Consider the following 21,715-nt stretch of genomic DNA (forward strand, 5'->3'; position numbering starts at 1 on the left):
TGTGAAAAGTTTAAGTGATGGAGTCTAGTGGGAAGTTATAGGTCAGTGCAGATGTTCCCTTTTAGGGGATTATGGGACCATGGTCTTGTCTTTCTCTTTCTGATTCCTGGATGCCATGAGGTGACTAGCTTGCTTCACTATGTGCTCCCCGTCATGATGTATAGCCTCACCACAGACCCAAGAGACCGTGGACCAGAGCCTCCAAGCTGTGAGCCAAATGAACCTTTTGTCCTCATAAGTTGATTACCTTAAGAATTTGTTAGAGTAATGAAAAGCTGACTAACTCAGAGAGGAAGGAAAACTTTCACTTTAGCTAGCAACATGGATGGGAAATGAGTTACCAAAAGCATTAGGATAGTTAAGATTCATTTTGTAAAATCAGAATGGAGTTTGCTTTATATTTTAGAGTTTCTCTGTTGAAAACTTTATACTACTCCATATATTCGAAGTATGGAAATGCATCTGTTGAGAGGAAGGTGTTGGTCATGGTGATAGTTCTTTGCATCTTACTGTAATGGACTGAAGCTATTTATGGCCTCATTGGGAGTTTATGTTATCTTCTGTAGACATTCTGGTTCTACTTTTGGTTTGCTACAGACTTCTAGAATCCTCTGTTTATGGTGGATATTGAGGTTTTGGACATAACAAGTAAGGGTGAAAGCATTCTTATTCTGATGATCTTATCTATGGTCCATAGTTATCTGTGTTCTTCATATACAAAATTTTTTGACCTGCCCTCAGTACTCTTATAAGCCTTCTGAGAATTTTTTTTTTTTTTTACAAGTTGGTGTTATGGCACTGACCAACTTCAGTGTATTATGGTGATATACAGGGGGATACTGGAAGGAAAGTCATCATTGCCATGAACCAACATGGTCTGTGTGCAGTAATGCAAGGATTAGTTTGTGGAGTTGAACACTGACAATCAAGATAGAAATCATTTTGCTCATAGGATGTGAAAAAGTGTTTTACTCATTGGTACATAGCTGACACATCTTCATTTGTCTAGCCTTTCACATATATGATGTGAAATTTCTTAAAAAGTGTGTATCAAAATCAGCTGATATTCAAGAGGATTTCTCTGAGGTAGTGGTTGAAAGGTTGAAAAAGTCAGAAATAAGTATGGATGGCCAGAATATATAATGTATACAACAGCAGACTGACAGGTACATTTATATGGGAAAATTCACTGAGACCTAAAGAGCTGATAGAGCTTCCACATTAGACTGAAAATTCCCTGTGTGCAGGATTGCTGTTTTGAATATATATATTTTCCCCTACACACTCCTTAGCTCATACCTAAATCTTAGGCAATGTTTGTTGAAATAAAGTATAAAAGAACCTAGGATTTTTTTTATCTTAGGATGATTATCTTTTCCAAATACCTGTTAAATAACTAAGATTAAAAGTAATATGATGTTCTTTAATTAAAACAAACAGTGTTTATTTTATTTAGTATATAACTGGCTTCAATATCTCAGAGAGTTAATGTTTTAAAATAAAACTAACCCTTACTTGTCTGAGTTGGAGATATTGATATTTTTGCACAAAATTGGAATATATTGGTTTTCTATTGTTGCATAGCAATATGACCACAAGCTTAGCTTTAAACAAAGTATACTTCTTAACTCAACCTCATGGGTCCTCTGCATAATAATTTCACAAAGTGCAGTCCAGGTGTTGGTCAGGCTGGGGCCTCACTTCAAGGCTTGATGGAGAAAGGATCTATTTCCAAGCTCATGAGGTTCTTCATAAAGTTAATTTTCTTTTTTTGGCTTCAATATCTGCTAGTTGTCAGTTTGAGGCCGTCCTTAGCTCCTCACTGGTTGGAGGCTGCTCTAAATGCCTTTGTCATGTGGGCCTCCCCAAAGCTGCTGAATGCTTCATCAAAGCCAGCAAGGGAGATGCAGCTCACAATTCTAAGTAACCTAATTATGGAAATGACATCCTATCACCCTGCTCTATTGGTTGTTCTGTTGGTTAAAATCAACTCATAGGTTCCACCACAATACAATTGCTATTAATGGTTTGGTTATGCAGAAGACCATTTATTGAGTAAAGCTTTGATTTTGGTTTCCTTCAGGAAAGCTATCATGGTCAGTTCTTTAACACTTTATCTGTGGTATTTTATTATATTAAATAGGCTCACACTGTTGTTTTTATGGTACAGATGTATAAATTAAGTCACACACTTAGATATAGTAAGTCAGAAGGCAAATTTCTAGACACTATAAGAGATGATCACTTTCCTTTCCACTGAACCATGCTTAATTTTTTTCCTTGAAATTGATTACTGTCAGTCTGTGATTCTCCGGTACATATGTCACCTTGACATTATCAGGCCTGTGCAGTCTTCTGTTCTCTGTCTTTACCATTTTGTTCTTCCTCTCTCTCTCTTTTCATTTTTTATTCTAGTGATTACTTTCAGAGCCCATCTATGCCTATCATTTCTTGTCCTGCCTTTTTGATAGACTTTTTCTCTTTTTCCACACTATGTACAAGGATGTTTACTTTTATGAAGTCATTATTAACTACTTGATAGCTTGCCCCTTGGAAACACTGAGGTGAATTAATTAAGATATTTCCCGTGAGATTTGGTCAATTTTCCTTTGACTTGAACTATTATAATCGCTACATGTTTCAGCTTCTATTCTGCCCTTATTTGTAGCCCTGAAATAAAGATTTCTCAGAGGATTGGAGAAATTTAGCAATATGTTCTACACTGTCCAAATGAGACTCCCTCAGGGTTGATTCACTGAAGACATGTTAGTGAAGCAGAAAGTAATTTTAATTAAGATCTTCTTAAGCTTATATAGCATGATAAATCTTTGCTTTGAGGAGGAAAATGGATATAGCATTGTAAATAAAAATAAAAATAGATATGGTGAATTTTTCATCTCTAATAGTAGAGATCTAGGGATTTTTTGAATTAAAAACAAAGTAAAAATTTCATTAATGTATCAAATAATCATCGATGGATAACAATGTCTTATTCATATTTGCAAAGAATGGGAACACCTACATCAAAACTTGGATACATTTTGATAGTTTCAAATTGGGTGCATTTACCTTATTATTTTCAGAGTTTGGAAATCTCTTGTCACTGGACCCACAGTATGCAAATTTCTCTGAGCAAATAAATGTGTACCACATGTGTGCATTATATAAGGATACATTATAAGAATTTGGGGTTCCAAATCTTTCTTTTCCATCACCCCATTGACAATGCTTCTGACTTTTGCTGTTTTAAGAATCTGGAGTCACACAATAGAAGTTGGGGATGAAGATGCTGGCACTGACCTGATGCAAGTGCCATTGTTATGGCATAGATGACGAGCACACCAGGGTACATGGCAGTTCTTGATGTTCCTCCCACGAAGTGCTTCATCAATAATGAAGAATTCTTTGTTGTTTACTTGAAGTTCTCTAATGCAGCCCTGGAACCCCTGAATATGGCCCATATGTTTATGGATCTTTATATTTTCAGGGACATGACCAAGGAACATTGATTCAAAATATACCTGTAAGAGAAGTAACAAAAAATCTTATCGTAAGATGCTGTCACATTATGTGGGAAAGATCTAGAATGGTCAGTTCTATAACTGCATGTTTTAAAGTGTTTTCCCATTGCAATTGTTGGATTATTTTGTCACTTGTACTAGGTGGTAAATAAATTACTTAGAAAAGAGCTTAGAAAAGAGCTCTTGGTTTACAGTTTTTTCATTTCATAATATCTAATAAAATTGATGCAAAAAATAGAGGCTAAACAAAACTTGCTGATTGTTTTGAAATGTATTTTTTAATTCAAGTGTTTGCACTTTTAATGGGAACATTACCAAATGACAACTGATAAAGAAAATACAGCTGTGTTAATTAATTATTGTCAGGGGTTGAATTGTATTCCATCCATATTCATATACTGGAGGTTCTAATCCATGGTGCTTATGTGACCTTATTTGTAAATAGAATCATTGAAAATCTAATTAGTTAAGATGACATCAATATTAGAGTAAGGTAGACTTTAGTTTAATATGATTGATGTCCTTATAAAAAGGGGCAAGTTTGACACAGACAGACCTGCACACAGGGAGAACACCATGTGAACATGAAGGTGCAGAGAGGGATGACACATCTACTAACCAGGAATGTCAAAGATTGCCAACAAACCAGGAGAAGCTTGATGAGAGACGTGGAACAGATTCTTTCTCAAAGTCACTGAAAGGAAACAACCCTGACATCATCTCAATTTTGGACTCTCAGCTTTAAGAATTGTAAGAACTACAAGACATTTCTATTATTTAAGCCATCCAGTTTGTGTCATTTTTATTTTGGAGACCCCGGCAAACTAATGACATTATATATCAAGTATCCTAAAATATGAGCAAAATGTATGGCATTTGCACATGGTACTTGATAATTAGACATGTTATTTTTTTTCCTCCAAAAATATGAAATAAATATGCATCAGAAGTTGAACTTTTCTTGCCTTATATTCAGTCCTTTCATTCACTCTTTATTCTAACAATCAGGTCAAGAATAGGCTCTTGTTTTGAGGAGACAAAAAAGAAACCACTCCATTTCAAAGGGACACAACTCATAGGCAATTAATACAATAAAGGGATTCTGTAAAACTGGGTCCTTAATCTACCTTCATTTGGACAACACATCAGAGCTACATCTTACATTGGATTCAGTTCTGAAGTCTGCATGTAAGATGAATATTCTGTGGAATCAAAATCGCCCTTGGAGATATCTTAAGCATCACTTCAGAGACTAATACGCTTTCTCTGAAAACAACCACATAGCTACATTTTTCCTGCAGCTTTGGAATAGATTGTTGTTTTGTCAGTGTGGTTTCAGATGAAGCTAACATTAAGTGACCATGTTGTATAAAAATTCTAGGACCCCCTCTGTGTGGTGAATTGCACCATGATGGTACTGATACTGAGAGCACAGAAAATTCTTCTCACATCCGTGCTCATTACAGAGCTTAAATCATTGACCAGATGGTACAATCACTTACATTATTTAAACTTCTACTTGATCTCTCCTTTCCCACCGTCACTAACATATATAACTGAATTCTCATAATTTAGATGTACATAAAATGAAACTCCCCTCAACAGGAATTTATGGGCTATAATAGAAGTTTTAATGAACTGGAGATGAGTCCCTGCTCTTCAGAGTAGATGCAGCTGCAAGTATAGTCTCCGACACCCCTGTCCCCTAAACACACTCTAACACCTCAAACAGATGTCTTTAAGTACTGAAAAATATATAAGTTGGTATTAAAGATACCAATAAAATGTAGAACCATCATTACAAGAATTCAAAAACTAGAATCAAACAACTAAAATAGGAATCTAGGGGGAGGAGACCATGAAAGATGCCTAGAACATCATTGGACATTTATACTAATTTATACTGGTATGATGTAGCTTTGCTTTTAGAGAACAGAAGAATGTTAAATTCTAGGAACATCAAAGCATCTCCATGACCCTTGCCTAGCAGGTAAAAGTCACTCTTGGAACTCTCTTTTTCAACTCTAAAAAAAAAAAAAAGACAATATTTCTTGAGGAAATTCCTTAATTTCTTTCCCCTGAGTATTTCCTATTTTATTCCCAGAAGGTGTCAATCTTTGGGTGTAGAGGGCAGGAGGGCTTGCCGAAAGTTCCAAGGTGTATTGATAGAGCCCTTACATAGCATTCATTTTTTTCTCATGTGCTAAGTCAGTTCATATTAAGTACTCCAACAAGCTATTAGCAGACCTGCTTATCAGCGAAGCCACCCACTGTTAATACAGTTTGGGGTCTATCGTGAAAAAAAACAAACAAACAAACTTTTTTTTTTCTTTGCATCAAGGCATGATTTCCTCTCATCAAGGTTCTTTGACATCTTTCTGTATTGATCACATACCTGGAAAAGAAAAGTCTCACTGCTTTGACAAGTGTGCTCTTTTAACACAGAACTTATAGAGGATGGGAACTCTCTTCTGCCACAAGTAGGCAGATCTGAGGGAAAGTCTATAGAACTGCCTATGATTTATTATACCATTAAAAACATTCAAACAATGAAAGTAGGTGGTTTTTGTATTTCTTTTGATCTGAGGCCCAAGCTTAGTTAGAGTCCTAAATGTCTAAAAAAAATCAGCTGTTGTTGACTGCACATAGATAACTATTAAAATGGTTGACTTCTTCTATCCCCAGACTCTCAATTATCTGAGAGCTGCCTTTTGCATGTATAATCATTCCCAAGGAGACAGGTCTTTAAAATAAGTCTTTTCTAATAATTTCTTGTGAATCAGATTATGGAGAATAGAGTCTGACATCAGGATATGATCTTACAAGATAAAAGCACAGAGAACAGACATGGACAATCAAGGAGGAATCATCAAGATAATAAAAATGATAAATGGTGACGGAGAGAAAAGGTCCCTACATCTTCAAGAGTGAACTCTCCTTTCCTCTCAGAATCTCTATAAAAAGAACATAGTTGCTATTTTATAATAACTGCAAATAAAACAAGAATATATGCAAATTTCTATAAGCTTGGAGGGGGGAGTGTTTGCTGGATAACTTGTCCTATTTCTTTTTTTACTTTCTTTTGGTTTTGATATTGTAGTATTACATATATTTATGTAATGCTATCTTGATTCGATGTTTTGTTTTGCATCATTGATTCTCTTTTCCAAGTTAAATGACCTTTTTTTTTTTTTGTTAATGAAATATGGGCAGGAAACGGCAAATGCACTTTTGGTTAAGATTAATTATCAGAGTATACTTGTATTTGTTTAAGAATATGATAACTTATATTGGAAATTAACTGAATTTTATTTAAGAATCACTATCAAGTTTTAAGTATTAGCTGAACTGTATGCAAACAATTCAAAACAAGAAGCATGAAGTTTTGGAAAAAAGATGGATAAGATGGTGGGTAAAGTATTTCAGTAAAAGGATTTACTTAAATAACTTTTCACATTTGGAGACAATGAGTGAAAAGGGATCAAAAAGCAGAAGCAGAATTTATCTAAATCCTCGTCCCTTTGCAGTTAAAAAAAAAAAAAAAAACAACAAACCCTTTCTCTTGCTTGGCCTTATGTTATGACAATCTGTTGAGAACACAGTCTCTTCTATATTCATTTAAAACCATTTTGGGGGATGGCTTCCACCTTGGTCATGTTCTCTGAAGTCTGTAGCCTTTAAATTAGAAGGTTTCATATTTGTTACAAATGACTTGTTTCATGAAACTCAGTCCTGCTTTTCCTTCATCTCCTATTTATCTTTTAAGCCACTTTTCCGAGTTTTGATGGGTAAGGTCCTTATTATTTTGCCAGATTCAGCATATGTGAAGTTCTCTCTGCATACCATACAAAAGAAATGTCATATAACTTTTCTTGTTTATCCTCCATATTCAATGGACATGGCATAGAAAACAAGGCAGTGCTTATTTGGAAGTTATTGAATCATGTATGCGATTGATATGAAGTAGCCTGTATAAAGTGATTATAGTTCAAAATTTGATCAATATTAGTGGTCTTCTGAGGTTCCAAATCTCATAAATATCTGATCTAGGCTTTCCAGAGAATGTTCCCCAAATTATCGCTTCTTACCTTATCCAAGAAATAACTGAACTTTAGTGAAATAATCAATGAATTGAGTTGCTACGCTGTGAACAAATTGATCTAGGGAAGTGTAAATGTAAAAGAAGGAAGTGGAATTGTATGTCTTAAGATCTTAATGTGAACTGGAGAAATAAGTCCTAAAGAAATTATTTACCAGTCAGCAAGAGGGCAGAATAGGAGTCCCAGACTCTCCTTCACCCAAGGACACAGATTAAAAAGAGCATGGATCAGTTCCCTTTGTCAGAAACCTAGAAAATAGTTAAGGGGCTTCTGCATGCCAGGCAAGCATGAAATCAGCTGCTCTGAATCCAGAAGGAAAATTCATTCCTTCAGTATAGCATGGTCCAGTTAGGAGAAAACTCTCAGCTCCAGTTTCTAACTAGGGAGGAAAAGAGAAGATTGAAACATGACCTGCATATAGAATCTTTGGTGAGCTCCCCAAGGGATCAAAATCTATTTTGTCTGAATCTAAGCATTGACAGGAAATGGTGCCATACTGGGGATCATCAAGAACAAAGGTGACAGTTTGGACTAATACACAGTCATTCACCACAGTCCCAGTCTGGATGACTCAGTATGGGTTAGTGGGGAAAAAAAAAATCTCAATTCTCAGCTTCTTCCTGGGGAGGGAAAGAATGGGATCCAAGGTTTTATATTTTTGGGAGATTGCTCATGGTACTAGTTTCTGTCCTATTTGTCTCAGAGAATCAGTGGGACCCAGTATACTATAGATACCTAGGAGATGTTGATAACAAAAGAGCACTGGAAAACTTGACTCTGCTTTAGAACACCCAGGGTACAGCATAGAGAGGGCAATGTAGATTGGCAGCCTGTCTCTCAGGGGAATGGGAGAGAAAAGAAGAGTGGAGCATGCATCCAAGGTTCTGGCTTAGCAGAGGGATGCCTGAGGGGCTGATTTCTGTGTTGCCCAACTTGGAGAGCTGAGGGAACCTATCATACTTTAGAAACCTGAAGGTTACTGAGAAGGAGTTGGCTAACTTGTGTTCTAGAGAACCTGCAGCACCACAGTCAGACACTCAAGGGAGAAAGAGGTTATGAGCTCTTGAAAAAAGAAACTGGTAAATCACTCCAATTGGGAGTTTGCATGTACAAGATCAGAGAAGACACAGCTACAGAAAAAGTCTGAGAGACTCTCAGTCTCTATCCTTGCTGTCTTGTAAACATCTTTCCCTGTATCAAGTCAGTCCAAAAAGACTGGGAGAGGTAGCTATTTCTTTTCTTTTTTTCCAAATGTGTGAATCCTATGGAAGTTACAAAGTACAGGAATAAACAGGAAACTGTATCTCCACCAAAGGAACAAAGTAAATCTCTAGAAACCAATCCTAAATAAACAGAGGTGTTTAAACTACCTGACAAAGAATTCAAACTAACAGTCTTAAAAGAGTTCAATGAGTTCAGGAAAATGGTGCACAAATGAGATTATCATCAGAGAAAAAGAACATACAAAAATGAACTAATCAGAAGCTTAAAAAATACCTAAAATTTAAAAATTCACTGAAGTTCAAGAGCATATTTAATCAAACAGAAGACAGAGAATCAGTTAACCAGAAGCCAGATCATTTGAAATTATCCAGTTAGAGAAATAAGAAGAAAATTTAAAAAGACTGAAGAAAGTCTAAGGAACTTAAAGACAGCATTAGGTGAGTCAATATATACCTTATGGAAGAAGAAACAGAAGAAGGAGAAGGAGGGAGGAGGGGGAGGGGGAAGTGGAGAAAGGGGAGAGAGGGAAGGATGAGGGGGGAGGGGGAAAAGAGGAGCTGGGGAGAAGAAACAGGGAAAGGTTATTTGAAAAAATAATACCTGAAAACTGAAAATTTGGAAAGGAAATGGGCACTTAGATTCAAGAAGCCCAAAGGACTCCCAGTGGAATAGTCCTAAAGAAGTCCACTCTGAGTCATGTTGTGATGAGACTGTTGAAAGTCAATGAGAATTTTGGAAGATTTAAGAGAAAAGTGACTTGTCACAAAAATTGAAATTCCCATGAGACTCACGGCATATTTCTCCACACAAACTTCTCAAAACTTTTCACGTTAGAAGGATGATATACTCAAAGTGCTGAAAAAATCTGCCAACCAAGAATGCTGTATCTGGGTAAAATTGTCCTTCAAAGATGAAAAGGACAGAAAGTCTTTCCCAGATAAACAAAAACTGAGGGAGTTCATCACTAGACATGCTTTACTACATATGCTAAAGGGTGTCCTTCAAGTTGAAATAAAAGGACTCTAGAAAGCATCATTAAAATATATGAAATTATAAAATAGATATGTAGAGAAATACAGAATACTATAAGGAGTCAAAGGCACCTTTTTTTTTTTTTGATAGTCTGTGTCAAAGTCAATGACTCTTAGAATTAAATGGCTTTGCCTCACAATTTTCTCAGTGCTTATGTCTTTATTCTATACACCTCCACATTCTACAGTGAATAGGGACAATTCACAACAGGAAGCCATCTCTAGGTGTCTTTTCTCGGACAAGTTCCTGTCAAGACTTGGAAAGAAGAGGGCATTTATCAAGGAGGCTGGTTCCAAGAGGGTGCTGAGGATGAAACTGATGCTTCTTGGCTTAGAAGGGACTATGTCTAAATAAGCCCATTGTCAGCTGGAAAAATTGTCAGTAAAAATGCACTTAGTACGTCTAACCTACTGCACATCACAGCTTAGCCACACAGTACACCGGAGAGTACTAGTTATACACCCTAATGAATACGTGGCTGACTTGGAGCTACAAGTGTGGCTTCTAATGAATGCTTGTTCCTTGGCATCATTGTAAAGTAAAAAAAAAAAAAAATGTAAGTAGAACCATTGTTAAGTTAGGGAATGTCTGTCTGTACCAGAACTCTGGGGCTGGGGTCTGGTTCAGAGAATCCCATCACGCTCGACCTCCACAGAATGACTGAACTGAACTTTGTGGTTAATAAAAGTTAGGAGGTAGCATTCAGAGACTTATCCACTCAGACTCTGGAGCACTTGAGTTGGACTGAACACTAGAAGACCAAGAGCTGTAAAAGCTGTGGTGCCTCCTATAGTAATAGTAGTGAAGAGCAAGTGAGGCTTTAGAAAGCCTGCATGCATTCTTTATTTACCTCCTCAAATTATCCAAATTATTTTCTATTTTAATCATAAATTCTGTTCTCATGTACTGGGTCTCTGTGTGTGCCTGTGCATTATCTGGGACATTCGGATCAGTATTTTATTTAGTCAGCCTCAAGGACAAGTGACTGATGTCAAACAGACTATAAGTCATATTTGAAGTATTCAACAATAAATATATATTGAGCATTTTAATTCTATTTATTAGTTATGTGATTCATCAATGTCTATGTTAGCACAGCACATGTTATTTATAAGAAAATGTGGAGCTTTTAATATCAAAATGATAACTATACAGAGTTAACATAGATGTAATTATAATAAATATTTTATGTTGATTTTTTTTCAAAAAACTCTGAGTGTTTCATATATCTTGGACCACTAGAATATTCCATGTCTTGAGTACAAATATTTAGCTCTCTTGGCATGACTTTTTAAAACATGAAATAACTTTGTTGCTACCTAAACAACTCACTTGAACAGTTTTAACTTTGCTGCAGTAGCAAGTCAAAAGTAGTAGAGTGTAATACAAGAACAAAAAAGGGTAAGGAATAAAAATGACTGGAGTCAAGTCTCTGTCATTATTACTATAAAATTTTGTACAAGCCTATATTCAGTTTCCTTAGCCATAGAAAAGAGATAATCACTTTTACTTTGCAGTGTTATTGTAAATATCAAATGAGATAATGCATAGTTTGGCCATAGTTTGGAAAATATAATGTGCTTAGACAAATGTTAGATGTTTGTGTATGCTTCCTTTGGATGACTATATACACACAACAAGAAACTATACAAAAGAAATGGAAATGAAATGAAATTTCCAATTTGCGAGGGCAGTGCATATTGCAAATTTTAATGTGCACCAAAATTAGCACTTTAGAGCTCTAATTATACAGATTAACTCTCTACATTGACAAATGAACCAAGAATTCTTTATCTTAACTCTGTTGCCAGAAAGTCATACTAAGAAGCATATAACCAACCACATCATTAAAATGAAAAGAATTCAGCAGATTGCTTGGTCTCTGGAGAGACAGACATCCTCTGTTCTTCCAATTTAGCTTGATTTGATGTTTCTAAGAAAAAATTCCCAGCTAGTGCAAATCTAGAAGGCTGAGAGTGGGCTTATAAACAAGACTGCAAGAGTACTATCACATACTATGAAAACAATAATACAAGTTTTGTATTATAAGTTTTGTAAGTTGTTGTATCTTGTTACTTTCTCATTCTTTAAATTGTCTTTTTTAAAAATCAAGCACAATATATTAAATTCAAAGTGTGACAGAAAAATCAGTTTATTTTCAAGTTTAACAAAACATTTTAGTAATAGGCAAAGTCAAATATTTAATTATAACCTAAAGAATGAGATAAAATTTCTGGTGCTTTGCTGAGAGTTTTTACAAATAATCTGTTCCACTGAGAAATATGATTAATGCTTAATAACATAAAGTGAATAGTTATTTGAAATGCTAAGGGCACAATTAGCATTTGAAACTAGATATTTGCAGACCTACCTGAGAGGTATCTGGAACCTCTGTGTCTTTTTTCCATAATGGAGGTTTTCCATATACAGCCATTTCAATCATACAGGCAAACCCAGGACTGTCACCCGGCATCGTGAAGCTAGAAGTAAAACAGAAGAGGCCATTATTGTATGCGTTATCGGCAAGAACAGAGTGACTTCACACATGGATGGTAAGTACTACTTCAATGAGAGAGGTACTTTATGGATCACAATAATCCTGAAATATGGCTTCAACCAACTGTGAACATTTTCGGATAGATAAAAGATATATTTCTTTTTCTAACACTGCATTTCATTTTCCTTCTCTCCTCCTGACTTTCAATCAGGTCTTGAAATGCATTCAGAAAGTTAAATCCCCTACAAAACAAAAAGAGCTTTATGTGTATAAGTAGGTATTGATAAATTTTAAGTGCTAACTGTGGTTGATATATGGTCTTACTCACATAGGAGATTGTTGGACAAGTAACATCAATGTTAAATGATGCTAAACTCCCTAGGTAGAAAATTCTCCTCCTTGGCCTACAGGGGAAATAGAAATGGAATAAGAAATGAAAGGCTGCATACCTCTGAGCAGTGAGATTACACTGTGATACAGTTATCAGAACTCAGAAAGCATGCTGCTAATGTACCAGCTGGTACTGTTTCAGAGATAAAGAAAAGTGTAAGGTTAAGGAAATTTGAAGAATGAATAGCAGAAATGGTCAACACACAATTGAAAATTTATCAGGAGTTTCTAAATTGATGCAGTCAGATGAATAGGCACATATAACAAAGTACTTGGCGTTCTTTTAAAACACTTCATTTAGAATTTTAAAAGACAAATCCAATGATATTACCTAGACACTTGCCGTATGTAGCAGTATTAACTGGCACTGTTATTAAGTTTATTCTGTAGAGAAAATAGAAATATATTTATTGATATTATTGATAGCTATTTCTGCATACTGAGAATGTGAATGATATTAATTCTAATTTTGGTATATTTGTATTTTTAAAATTTTGGACAGTAATCATAGATTAAATTTTACTTTGAATTTTGAACAGTCTTTCCAGTTTGCCTTGATCCATAGGGATTTTTTTTTAGGATGATGAACTTTCAGTGCAAAAACTAGGAACATTCCTAGTAAACCTGAGTCATTGTTCATTCTACTTTTAAAATACACAAAGTCAATTTTATTAAATAATTATTGGTTAAATTATTTCATTATTATTATTTAAATAACTATAGACTTAGATGAATGGAGAAAAACAAGCCAGAGCCCTTTCCTTCCCTATCTTCCTACAAAATGCCTAGCTCTTGGGTGGCTCCTTCTGTCCTCTTACCTAAAAATACAAATCTTATAGCGTTCCTTAAATAAATCATTCCACTACATTTTTGGCTTCCACTCAAGTTTACCAAAGTCATTTCTAATTCTGATCAGATCACTTCAGAATATTCTTAAATTCTAAGAGTTTCCAGTTTGTGTGAACTGTACTGTAGGGATCTATGAAGCCACTTGCCATCATCATTGATTATGGTCAGGCTGACATGTATGGATGCTTCCTACTGGAGATGGAAGGAATAGATTTGGGGAATGCACGTCTTTACTAACAATATGATTTCTCTTGCTTTCATTTAGAGTTTGTTGGAATCTGAACCTAAGCTGCAGTTCTGCAAAGGAAGTCACTTTATCTCCTTTCTGTTATTCCTCCTTTTCTCCCTCTGACCCTTCAACAAATAGCTGATTCTATTGTCTGCTTAGTTTATATACTATTTTGGAAATTACTACTTTAAATCCACAAGAGTTTTCCCCATGGGGAGATTCTTATCACATTCATTTTTATAATATGTTGTATTTGTTTATAGACTAAATTGTGTTGTAAGAAACAAAGAAATGCTCTATAAACAAATTAGATATTTTGCCATATAAATCATTTGATGAAAAATCTAAGTGCATATCCCTTATGCCTTTCAAGTATTGCTGAGGTCTGCACAGTCTAATGATTTAAAGACTCAAGGATCATATTTTGAGATAATCCATTGACTGCCTGAGTGATCTTAGGCAAACCACTTAACCTTTCTTCCCTGAAGTGTGATTATCCACAGAAGGGAGATAATCATTCTTAGCTCATAAATGGTTAGTGAGAATCACATTATTTAATGTACATAAATCATTCAGTGCTAATATTAAAATCTGAGTTAAAGCAATTATTTGCTGACTAGACAGGGATCTCTAAAGAGATTTTTATGAAAATAAATTACACAGTCAAGTTGAAGTGTTCATCTACTTCTACTAATATTACCTGTAATGGAGTTCAAAATCAAATACTCAATTTGAATTGTTTTAAAAAGTAAAACTTGATGAATGGAACATTTTTTCCCCTGGTGTTCTTAATAGTTTTGTTCTTTAGATCTATAATGATCTATAATGATGTTAACCAATATGGCTGAAACATTTGATTTGGAAAGGACATTTTATTTGTAAACTTTTAGAAGGACCTGAACAATCTGTAAATTCTGTGTATCAAAAAACAAGGAAAGGGTTGTAAAAATGTAAATAAATGAAAAGTGGATGTGATAGGTTTATGAGTTAAGTCAAATACTTTATATAATTTAATGTTATTCAGTTCCTATGCTAGAGTTATAGAATAATAATTTACATGGAAGGATGTATGTGCAAAATAGAAAAATGAAGACAATTTGAGTCATATGACATAACTTTTATAAAAATATGCAATGAGATGATACCAGAATTGCTTTCACTTATATTTTCAATGGCTATCACTATATGCTGAGACTAAGGATGATGCTTAATTTGTGTGTTTTTTAATTTGTATTTTATGAATGTTGGACATAGAACATGTATTTTCTATTTTTACCCCGTAAGATGAACATACACTTTTCAAATTGATTTTGAAGTTTATTTATTTATGGTATTTTTCATTTTTAAAATTGGTGCATTGTTATTTTATAAAATAACAGGATTCATTGTGACATCTTCATACATACTCATCCATCAATTGGCTTGATTGATTCCCCTGTGGAGGCTTCCCCTTTTCCTCCCCTTCTTCCTCTGTCTCTCTTCTATTTTCATGGAAATTGTTTTTTTTTTAAAGGTCTAACGAATTTGGCAACATTTTTCTGTTGTTTCTTGGGTTCTATGCCTTCCCTCCAGGTTCACCTCTCTACTAAGTATCTTTAATACCGCTTGTATCTGTGGATAGTAAACCCATCGTCATATCACACTTCATTTCACCCCTGAATAATGGCTTAACTGCTGAGAATTTTAAATTGATTTTTCTTTTAGAACTTTAAATATAGTATCTGATTATATTCTGCTTTCAATTGCTGATGTGAAGCCATTCTCAGTTCAATGTAAAAGCTCTTCTTTTGTTACTTTAACTTTTCTCTCTGGCAGCTTTAAGATCCTGTATGTACTTGGGATAATGAATGTGGGTGTGGGTTAATCATTGTAAATTCTTCTCTATACTCACATGCACTTTTGATCTTAGGAATTATATATTCTTTCCATTTGTAAAAATTCTTAACTGAACTTCACATATTGCTTTTTGATATTCCCTGACTTTTCCATTTCATTTTTTGAAGCCATATATGTATCTTCTAAATTTCTTAATCTTGTTTTTGTTCTTTAAAATAAATCACAATTTCTCTGTCCAGTATTATTCTCGGGTATCATTTGTTTCTTTGTCTCCTGGCTATAGAGTTTATTCTATTGACTGAGTTTTAAATTTTTCTGATTATTTTTTATTTTCAAGATTTTGAATCTTTTCCATAATTTTTGTATTTACTCTCTGCCTATTTGATTTTATAATTTATTTTTTTAGCTGAAAGTTATTTCTTCATTTGTGCATTCTGGTATCCTACAAATATTTATTTTACAGTTTTTTGTAGACTCATAAGAATTATTTAGAGTGATTCATATTGCATGAGTTTTTTGCTTTGTTCCATTCTCTATATCATGTGTTCTGATACTGAGATGCGCAGGCTCATTTTGAATGGGAATGTTTTTGTTTTTTTTCTCTTTTCCTTATTTCCACTCTTGTTCTCTTGTGCTCTTCTGCTATTGCCCAACCCTGCCTGCATCATGAGACTCCTGTCCGATCCTCTCACATCTAGACCAGAATCTTGGATAATGGATACTGGTAATTCTGTCCTATAATGATATTGAAGGTGTCTACAGGTCCATGTACACAGCTGACAGAGGATTCTTGGTGAAGTTCAGGACCTACTACTTGTCTGCGGTCTGTGGTCTTTCTGGGCTGGAAGCTAAGTCAGAATCTCAGATTGCAGTCTTTCTCTGTATGTTTATCCTCCTGCTTGCCTTTCCTTCCTTCCTTCCTTTCTTCCTTCCTTCCTTCCTTCCTTCCTTCCTTCCTTCCTTCCTTCCTTCCTTCCTTCCTTCCTTCCTTCTTCCTTTTCTACCTCTCATCTCTGTATCTATATAAAATATTTCACAATCATTCTTGAGCAAGTAGTTTCTTTTCCCCGATGCACACTGAGCTTCCCTTTTAGGATTATATCTTGGCAAGCCAGCAGTTTTAGCTCATTTACTACTTTTCATTTTCCTCTTTTTCTTGTCTAGGGGAGATGTTTATCCTGTTTTGAACTTGGCTTTATGTTTTTAGTTGTCTATTTTTAGAAATTTTCTCTATCACAGCTATGTGTTAGACATTGAGGAGGAGTGTCAAAGTGTGAAGTTACGAAGTCATCTTGACTAGACATCCCACTCATTTTGATATTAAGAAAAAAACTTGTACACCTATATTGAATTGCTGTGATATACCCCATAAAGATATACAAATGATATATATGAATAAAGATTTTTAATCTGGTAGAAAATGTGTTTTGTGAAAAATCTGAATGCCATGCTTGAATATTGTGTTGTTTTAAATATTATGCTATTATAAAATTTAATGTCATTACATTTTTTAAGTCTGAAAAAGACATCAGAATTTTGTACCATAATATTGTTCAATAAAGGGAACAATTTTTTGATTATTAAAAAAAACCCTAAGCTCTTGCCTTTGAAGGGCCATGTAAACAGAAAATTATCTTTGATCTGTGAGGAGAAGAATGATGAAAAATTAAACAAGCCATTTGGAAGTACCTTTCTGATTTTATAGGCTTAAATTTGAAAGGCCTAATTTCTTTGGCTTTTCCATCTCAGGTTTGTTGTGTGCTAAAGGCGTTTGGGTGCATCTGTCTTACATATTTTTCCAGTGGTATATTTCAAAAACCCACAAGTACAGTGGTTTGTTTCCTTCCAGAGAAAAATAGAAAATATGGATTTTTTTTTCTTTCCAAGTCATCTATGTTTGTCAAGTCTGGGAGTTATACGACTCACTAGCATTAAACCATAATGAAATTAAACACTTTAAAGGACTATTGCATTGTTGTGCTAAAAGCACAGAAAACATAGTTCATGTATAATTGCAGCATGAAGTCATGGTATAACAGTAACAGAACTGAACAGCACCAATTTCTTCTAGGGAATATTGCAAAATTGATGATAATACTGAATGCTTTCACAGGTGCAAAGCATAAATGTTCTTTTTTCTTGTCACTAGGCTTGGCTATTACCCAGCTATGATCCTGGCTCGTTTATATTAGATTTTAGCTGTTTTGAGCTTGAATTAAATTTGCTAGTAAGTTATTTTATCTTTTCCCTTCCTTTGCTTTTCCTTCCCTCGCATTTCCCTTCTTCCCTCACCACTTCTCTCTCTTTTCCCCTCCCTTCCTCCCTCCTTCCCCCCATCTCTCTCTCTCTGTCTCTCTCTCTCTTTCCTGTTAGATTTTTTAAGTAAAGCAAAACATTAGATTTCCATATAGCTAACTTGCAATATACATAGCAGTTAAATGAATCTCCAAGTTAATAACTATTGAAGTTCTAATGAAGAATAACTAGTCTTAACCTTTACCAAATGAATATATGTCAATTGCTCTGAAGATAATAGATAGCTAACTCATTAAGTGCCAGTTCAGAAATTTCATTTAAAAGAATCTTCCTAGGTTAGGCTAGGAGGATGAATTTGTTTGTTAGCTGCTCTGATCTCCACGTTCAGCCAAATGTTCAGCTCTGCATGAGAATAGCTGGGATGGAGGCTGATAGCCCAGAGACTCAATGTCAGCAGATGGCAGTAAAGATACATGACAGATATGAAGGCATTGAAAGGTATTTGGTCCGTAGGAAGACTAACTTGGGATCTAATTGATAGTGTGATTATTTTAGCTTTCTGTTTGTAACTAGAAAACATGGAAAAATATGCTTCAAAGATTATACATCAGACAATATGGATGAAACTGTCCAGAGACATATAGCTTTCTTTCCCAGTTAACATATCTAATGCCACTGTCATTGCTGTGTGAGCAAATTTAAGAAACTGTTGTTCAAGAATGTGATGATTTTCATACATACCTTTCAACACAACCATATTTCCTTAGGTTGTTAGGGCAACTGAGCACAACCTGAATGTTACAGCCGAGCAAAAACTTAATCAGGCACAAAAGCCATAGTGTCAGGCACTTTGTCAAACAAAAGCAACATAAACACACCAAAAGCATCTTGAAGCATTCCTTTTTGTTGAGAGCATCAAGGAACTGGGCAGCCTGGCTATACAAATAGCATGTACATAGAGCATTTCATGGTCTTTAATAAGTGGCTGTCATGAGGACTCTTTGTCCCTGAATGACAGTCATGCAAGGGTAATTGATTTTAGCTGGTTTTAACTAGTCTTCCTTCTAACAAAGGAGGGAGAAAAAACCCCTCATATATATTTACTAATAAATTACAGAGAAAACCAAGTCATTTTCCTGTGAACAACTGATATGATAAAAGGCTCTGCGATGATTCCTGAGGACTGCTGAGCAGGAGCTTCGCTCACACCCTTGATTAACCAGAGCAGTCGTCAAGGGAACATCCAACCAGCCATCACGAGCATCTGAGATTTTCTAGGAACCGTGATTTTTCTTCTGATTACACATATCCAATTCACGTGCAGTGGGACCCACAGCTTATTTTGCAGATTTTCCTACCTCCTGGTAGCACCTCTACACATGTCAACAGCTCAAATTCTTTTGTTTTTCTTACCTTGTAAAAATATCCACATAATAACCATTACAATCATACACATTTAAATTTTGCATGCAGAAAAGTTACTGTGTTTCTTAGTTTTCATTTATTCCCCTTTTTGTGTTAGCCTGACATCCAGCTTTAATCTGTCTGAACATGATGAGGAGGAGTTTCAGGGTCAGTGGTGTGCTGAAGCAGCCTGTTTTTGCACATCTCATCCCAACTCCATGGTTAGTGAATCCATGTTGTTATCTTGAAATTGACCAAGGTGAGAGTATTTAGGCCAGGGAAATTGGCTTATGGGTACAAATTAGTACCCTCTTCCCTTTTTCCTCTGATAATGGATTCTTAAAAAGTAGCTGAGTTTTTAAGAGTTTCCGAAGTTTCTTGCACATTTCTTAGTAGTCTTTGATCATTCTCTTAGAACAAGAACATTAAGAAAGCCTCCAAACTCAACTGTGCTATAAGCATTTCATTGGGAATTTCAATAGAAAATCTCCCTTAGTTTTAATAAGTTAGTTCACACCTCTATATTCAATTAATTCACTCTGATGATGAATGTGAATTCAAAGAATTTTACCTCTAATACATGGTCAGCTTACAAGTATCAGATAATATTTAACTTTACCATTCTCATCCCAAATTGATTTGCTCAGTGTTATTTATTTTTTAACAGTTTAGAGGTCTATTTGTATCCAATCCTTTAACTAATCAATCAAATCTCAGAAGCTAAAAATATTGACTGCTAATCCTTTCCTCTCTAACACTTAAACTCAGACACTTTAATATTTTGAGAAAGTAAAATTTTCCAAGTTGAAAGATCATATGGAAAAAGTCAATCAGATAATAAACAGATTACCAAATTTGAGAACAAAGCAATTCTGGTGAAGTTGGCATGTGCAAATTCACTCCTGTATGGTGGTAAGTGAACCCAAAGATATGTTTTCTTCAGGAAAAGGCCATTGTTTTCCTTTCACTTTTTAAAAGATATGTTACACCAAGAGATTATTTTCTATAAAATTACTGAATGTTAACAGTAAGTGTGTATTTTCCTTGTTTTCTAAATACTACAGTTTCTGCATGATTAGTACTATTCGAAGCATGTAATTTTCCTGGTGGTGCATTTTAATTTAAATTTACTTAAGAATCAAAAATATTTTAATGCTAAAGTATTCATGTTGTATCATGTTTAATCAAGTAAGGTCAGTAACAATCATCCTAGCGTTTCGTTAAAACTATGAAAGTAGATTAGTAAAGATGAAAAAGGTTTAAATTTCAGAAGCACTTTCTAGGCCAAAGTTGTAAATTTCTCATCGCTCTAGTGTAGAAAGACTGAGTGTGATTCAGTGGGCCATGCCTGAGATCGATAGCTCTTTGGTTTCACAATTCTTTGCCAGCTAGCTCGCCATCTATGTCCTTTGCCTCTCAGTTTATTTCATTTTCTTTGATCAAGAACATCTATGTCTTATTCTGAGATGTACCCTGTTCCTAATGATTTCTGAGGCTTTACGTTTATCTTCTCCCCTGTCTTTCTCACACACTTTGACAAACATGACTTCTTCATCTTTAAACTTTCCTATAAGAAAAGAAAAAAAAAGTCAAACTAAATTCTTACCTCAAACAAACTTTCAATGTGGTGATAACCCAGACAAGAAAAAAATTTAAAATAACTGACATAGAAATGGAATTGATGAATATCTGCAATGGAGCCTTATTGATTGAATGAAGAATGACTCCTTTAATTTTGACTCCATTTCTTATTAATGTTTCCATGAGTGTACTTTTAATTTAAAGATTGAAGGGTATTTAATTGAATAAGTGATCATGATGATGACAAAAAATATGCTTTGTTTTGCCTCTTACAATGAAGAAAATACATTGCTGGAGTTGTTCCCTATAAGAAAAACAATTACACTAAATGTTTTGGAATTTTTCCAGAAGATGATACATGAAATACTCCAAGTGGAAACAAAAGTCACATCATCTCATATCACTGACAGTTAGAGATGATTTGAATGTTTTGTACCACTTGATACAAATAGCAAACAAAATTACTGCAAAGCTCATAGGCTCAAGACCACAATGAAATTAAATAAGCTCTAAAATCTATAGACTGTGTTAATTTAATGTATTTGTGTAGTCTCAATCTCCAAATAACTTAGTATGAGGTAAAATAATAAGAAATAGGAGGAAAAAAGAGAAGTTTTTGTAGTAAAATAAAGTATAAAAGAAATTATTTTTTTCAGGCATGACTTTATATGCAAAAGAAAATGGATCTCTGATTCCAAGGACACATGATTGAATGCTTACAAGAAACAGTGTGCTAGCTAATGGAGAAGTGGAGGCAAAGAAAGCATTGCCATTTGAAGGTCCTTGAGAGTGAATT

At 34.7% G+C, this 21,715-nt stretch overlaps 1 protein-coding gene across 1 annotated transcript in view; it reads right to left on the reverse strand.

The window, feature by feature from the left end:
- Positions 1–21,715, reverse strand: part of EYS (eyes shut homolog) — a gene marked incomplete at its 5' end in the record, with an annotated part of 1,607,607 nt that overhangs the window by 223,387 nt on the left and 1,362,505 nt on the right. The window contains 2 exon segments of the mRNA XM_081294994.1: positions 3,301–3,521; positions 12,249–12,357. Of these exon segments, the coding sequence (XP_081151120.1) occupies positions 3,301–3,521; positions 12,249–12,357 (330 nt within the window).

This window comes from Spermophilus citellus (assembly GCF_964194105.1).
Source record: "Spermophilus citellus genome assembly, chromosome: 5".
Lineage (NCBI taxonomy): Eukaryota > Metazoa > Chordata > Mammalia > Rodentia > Sciuridae > Spermophilus > Spermophilus citellus.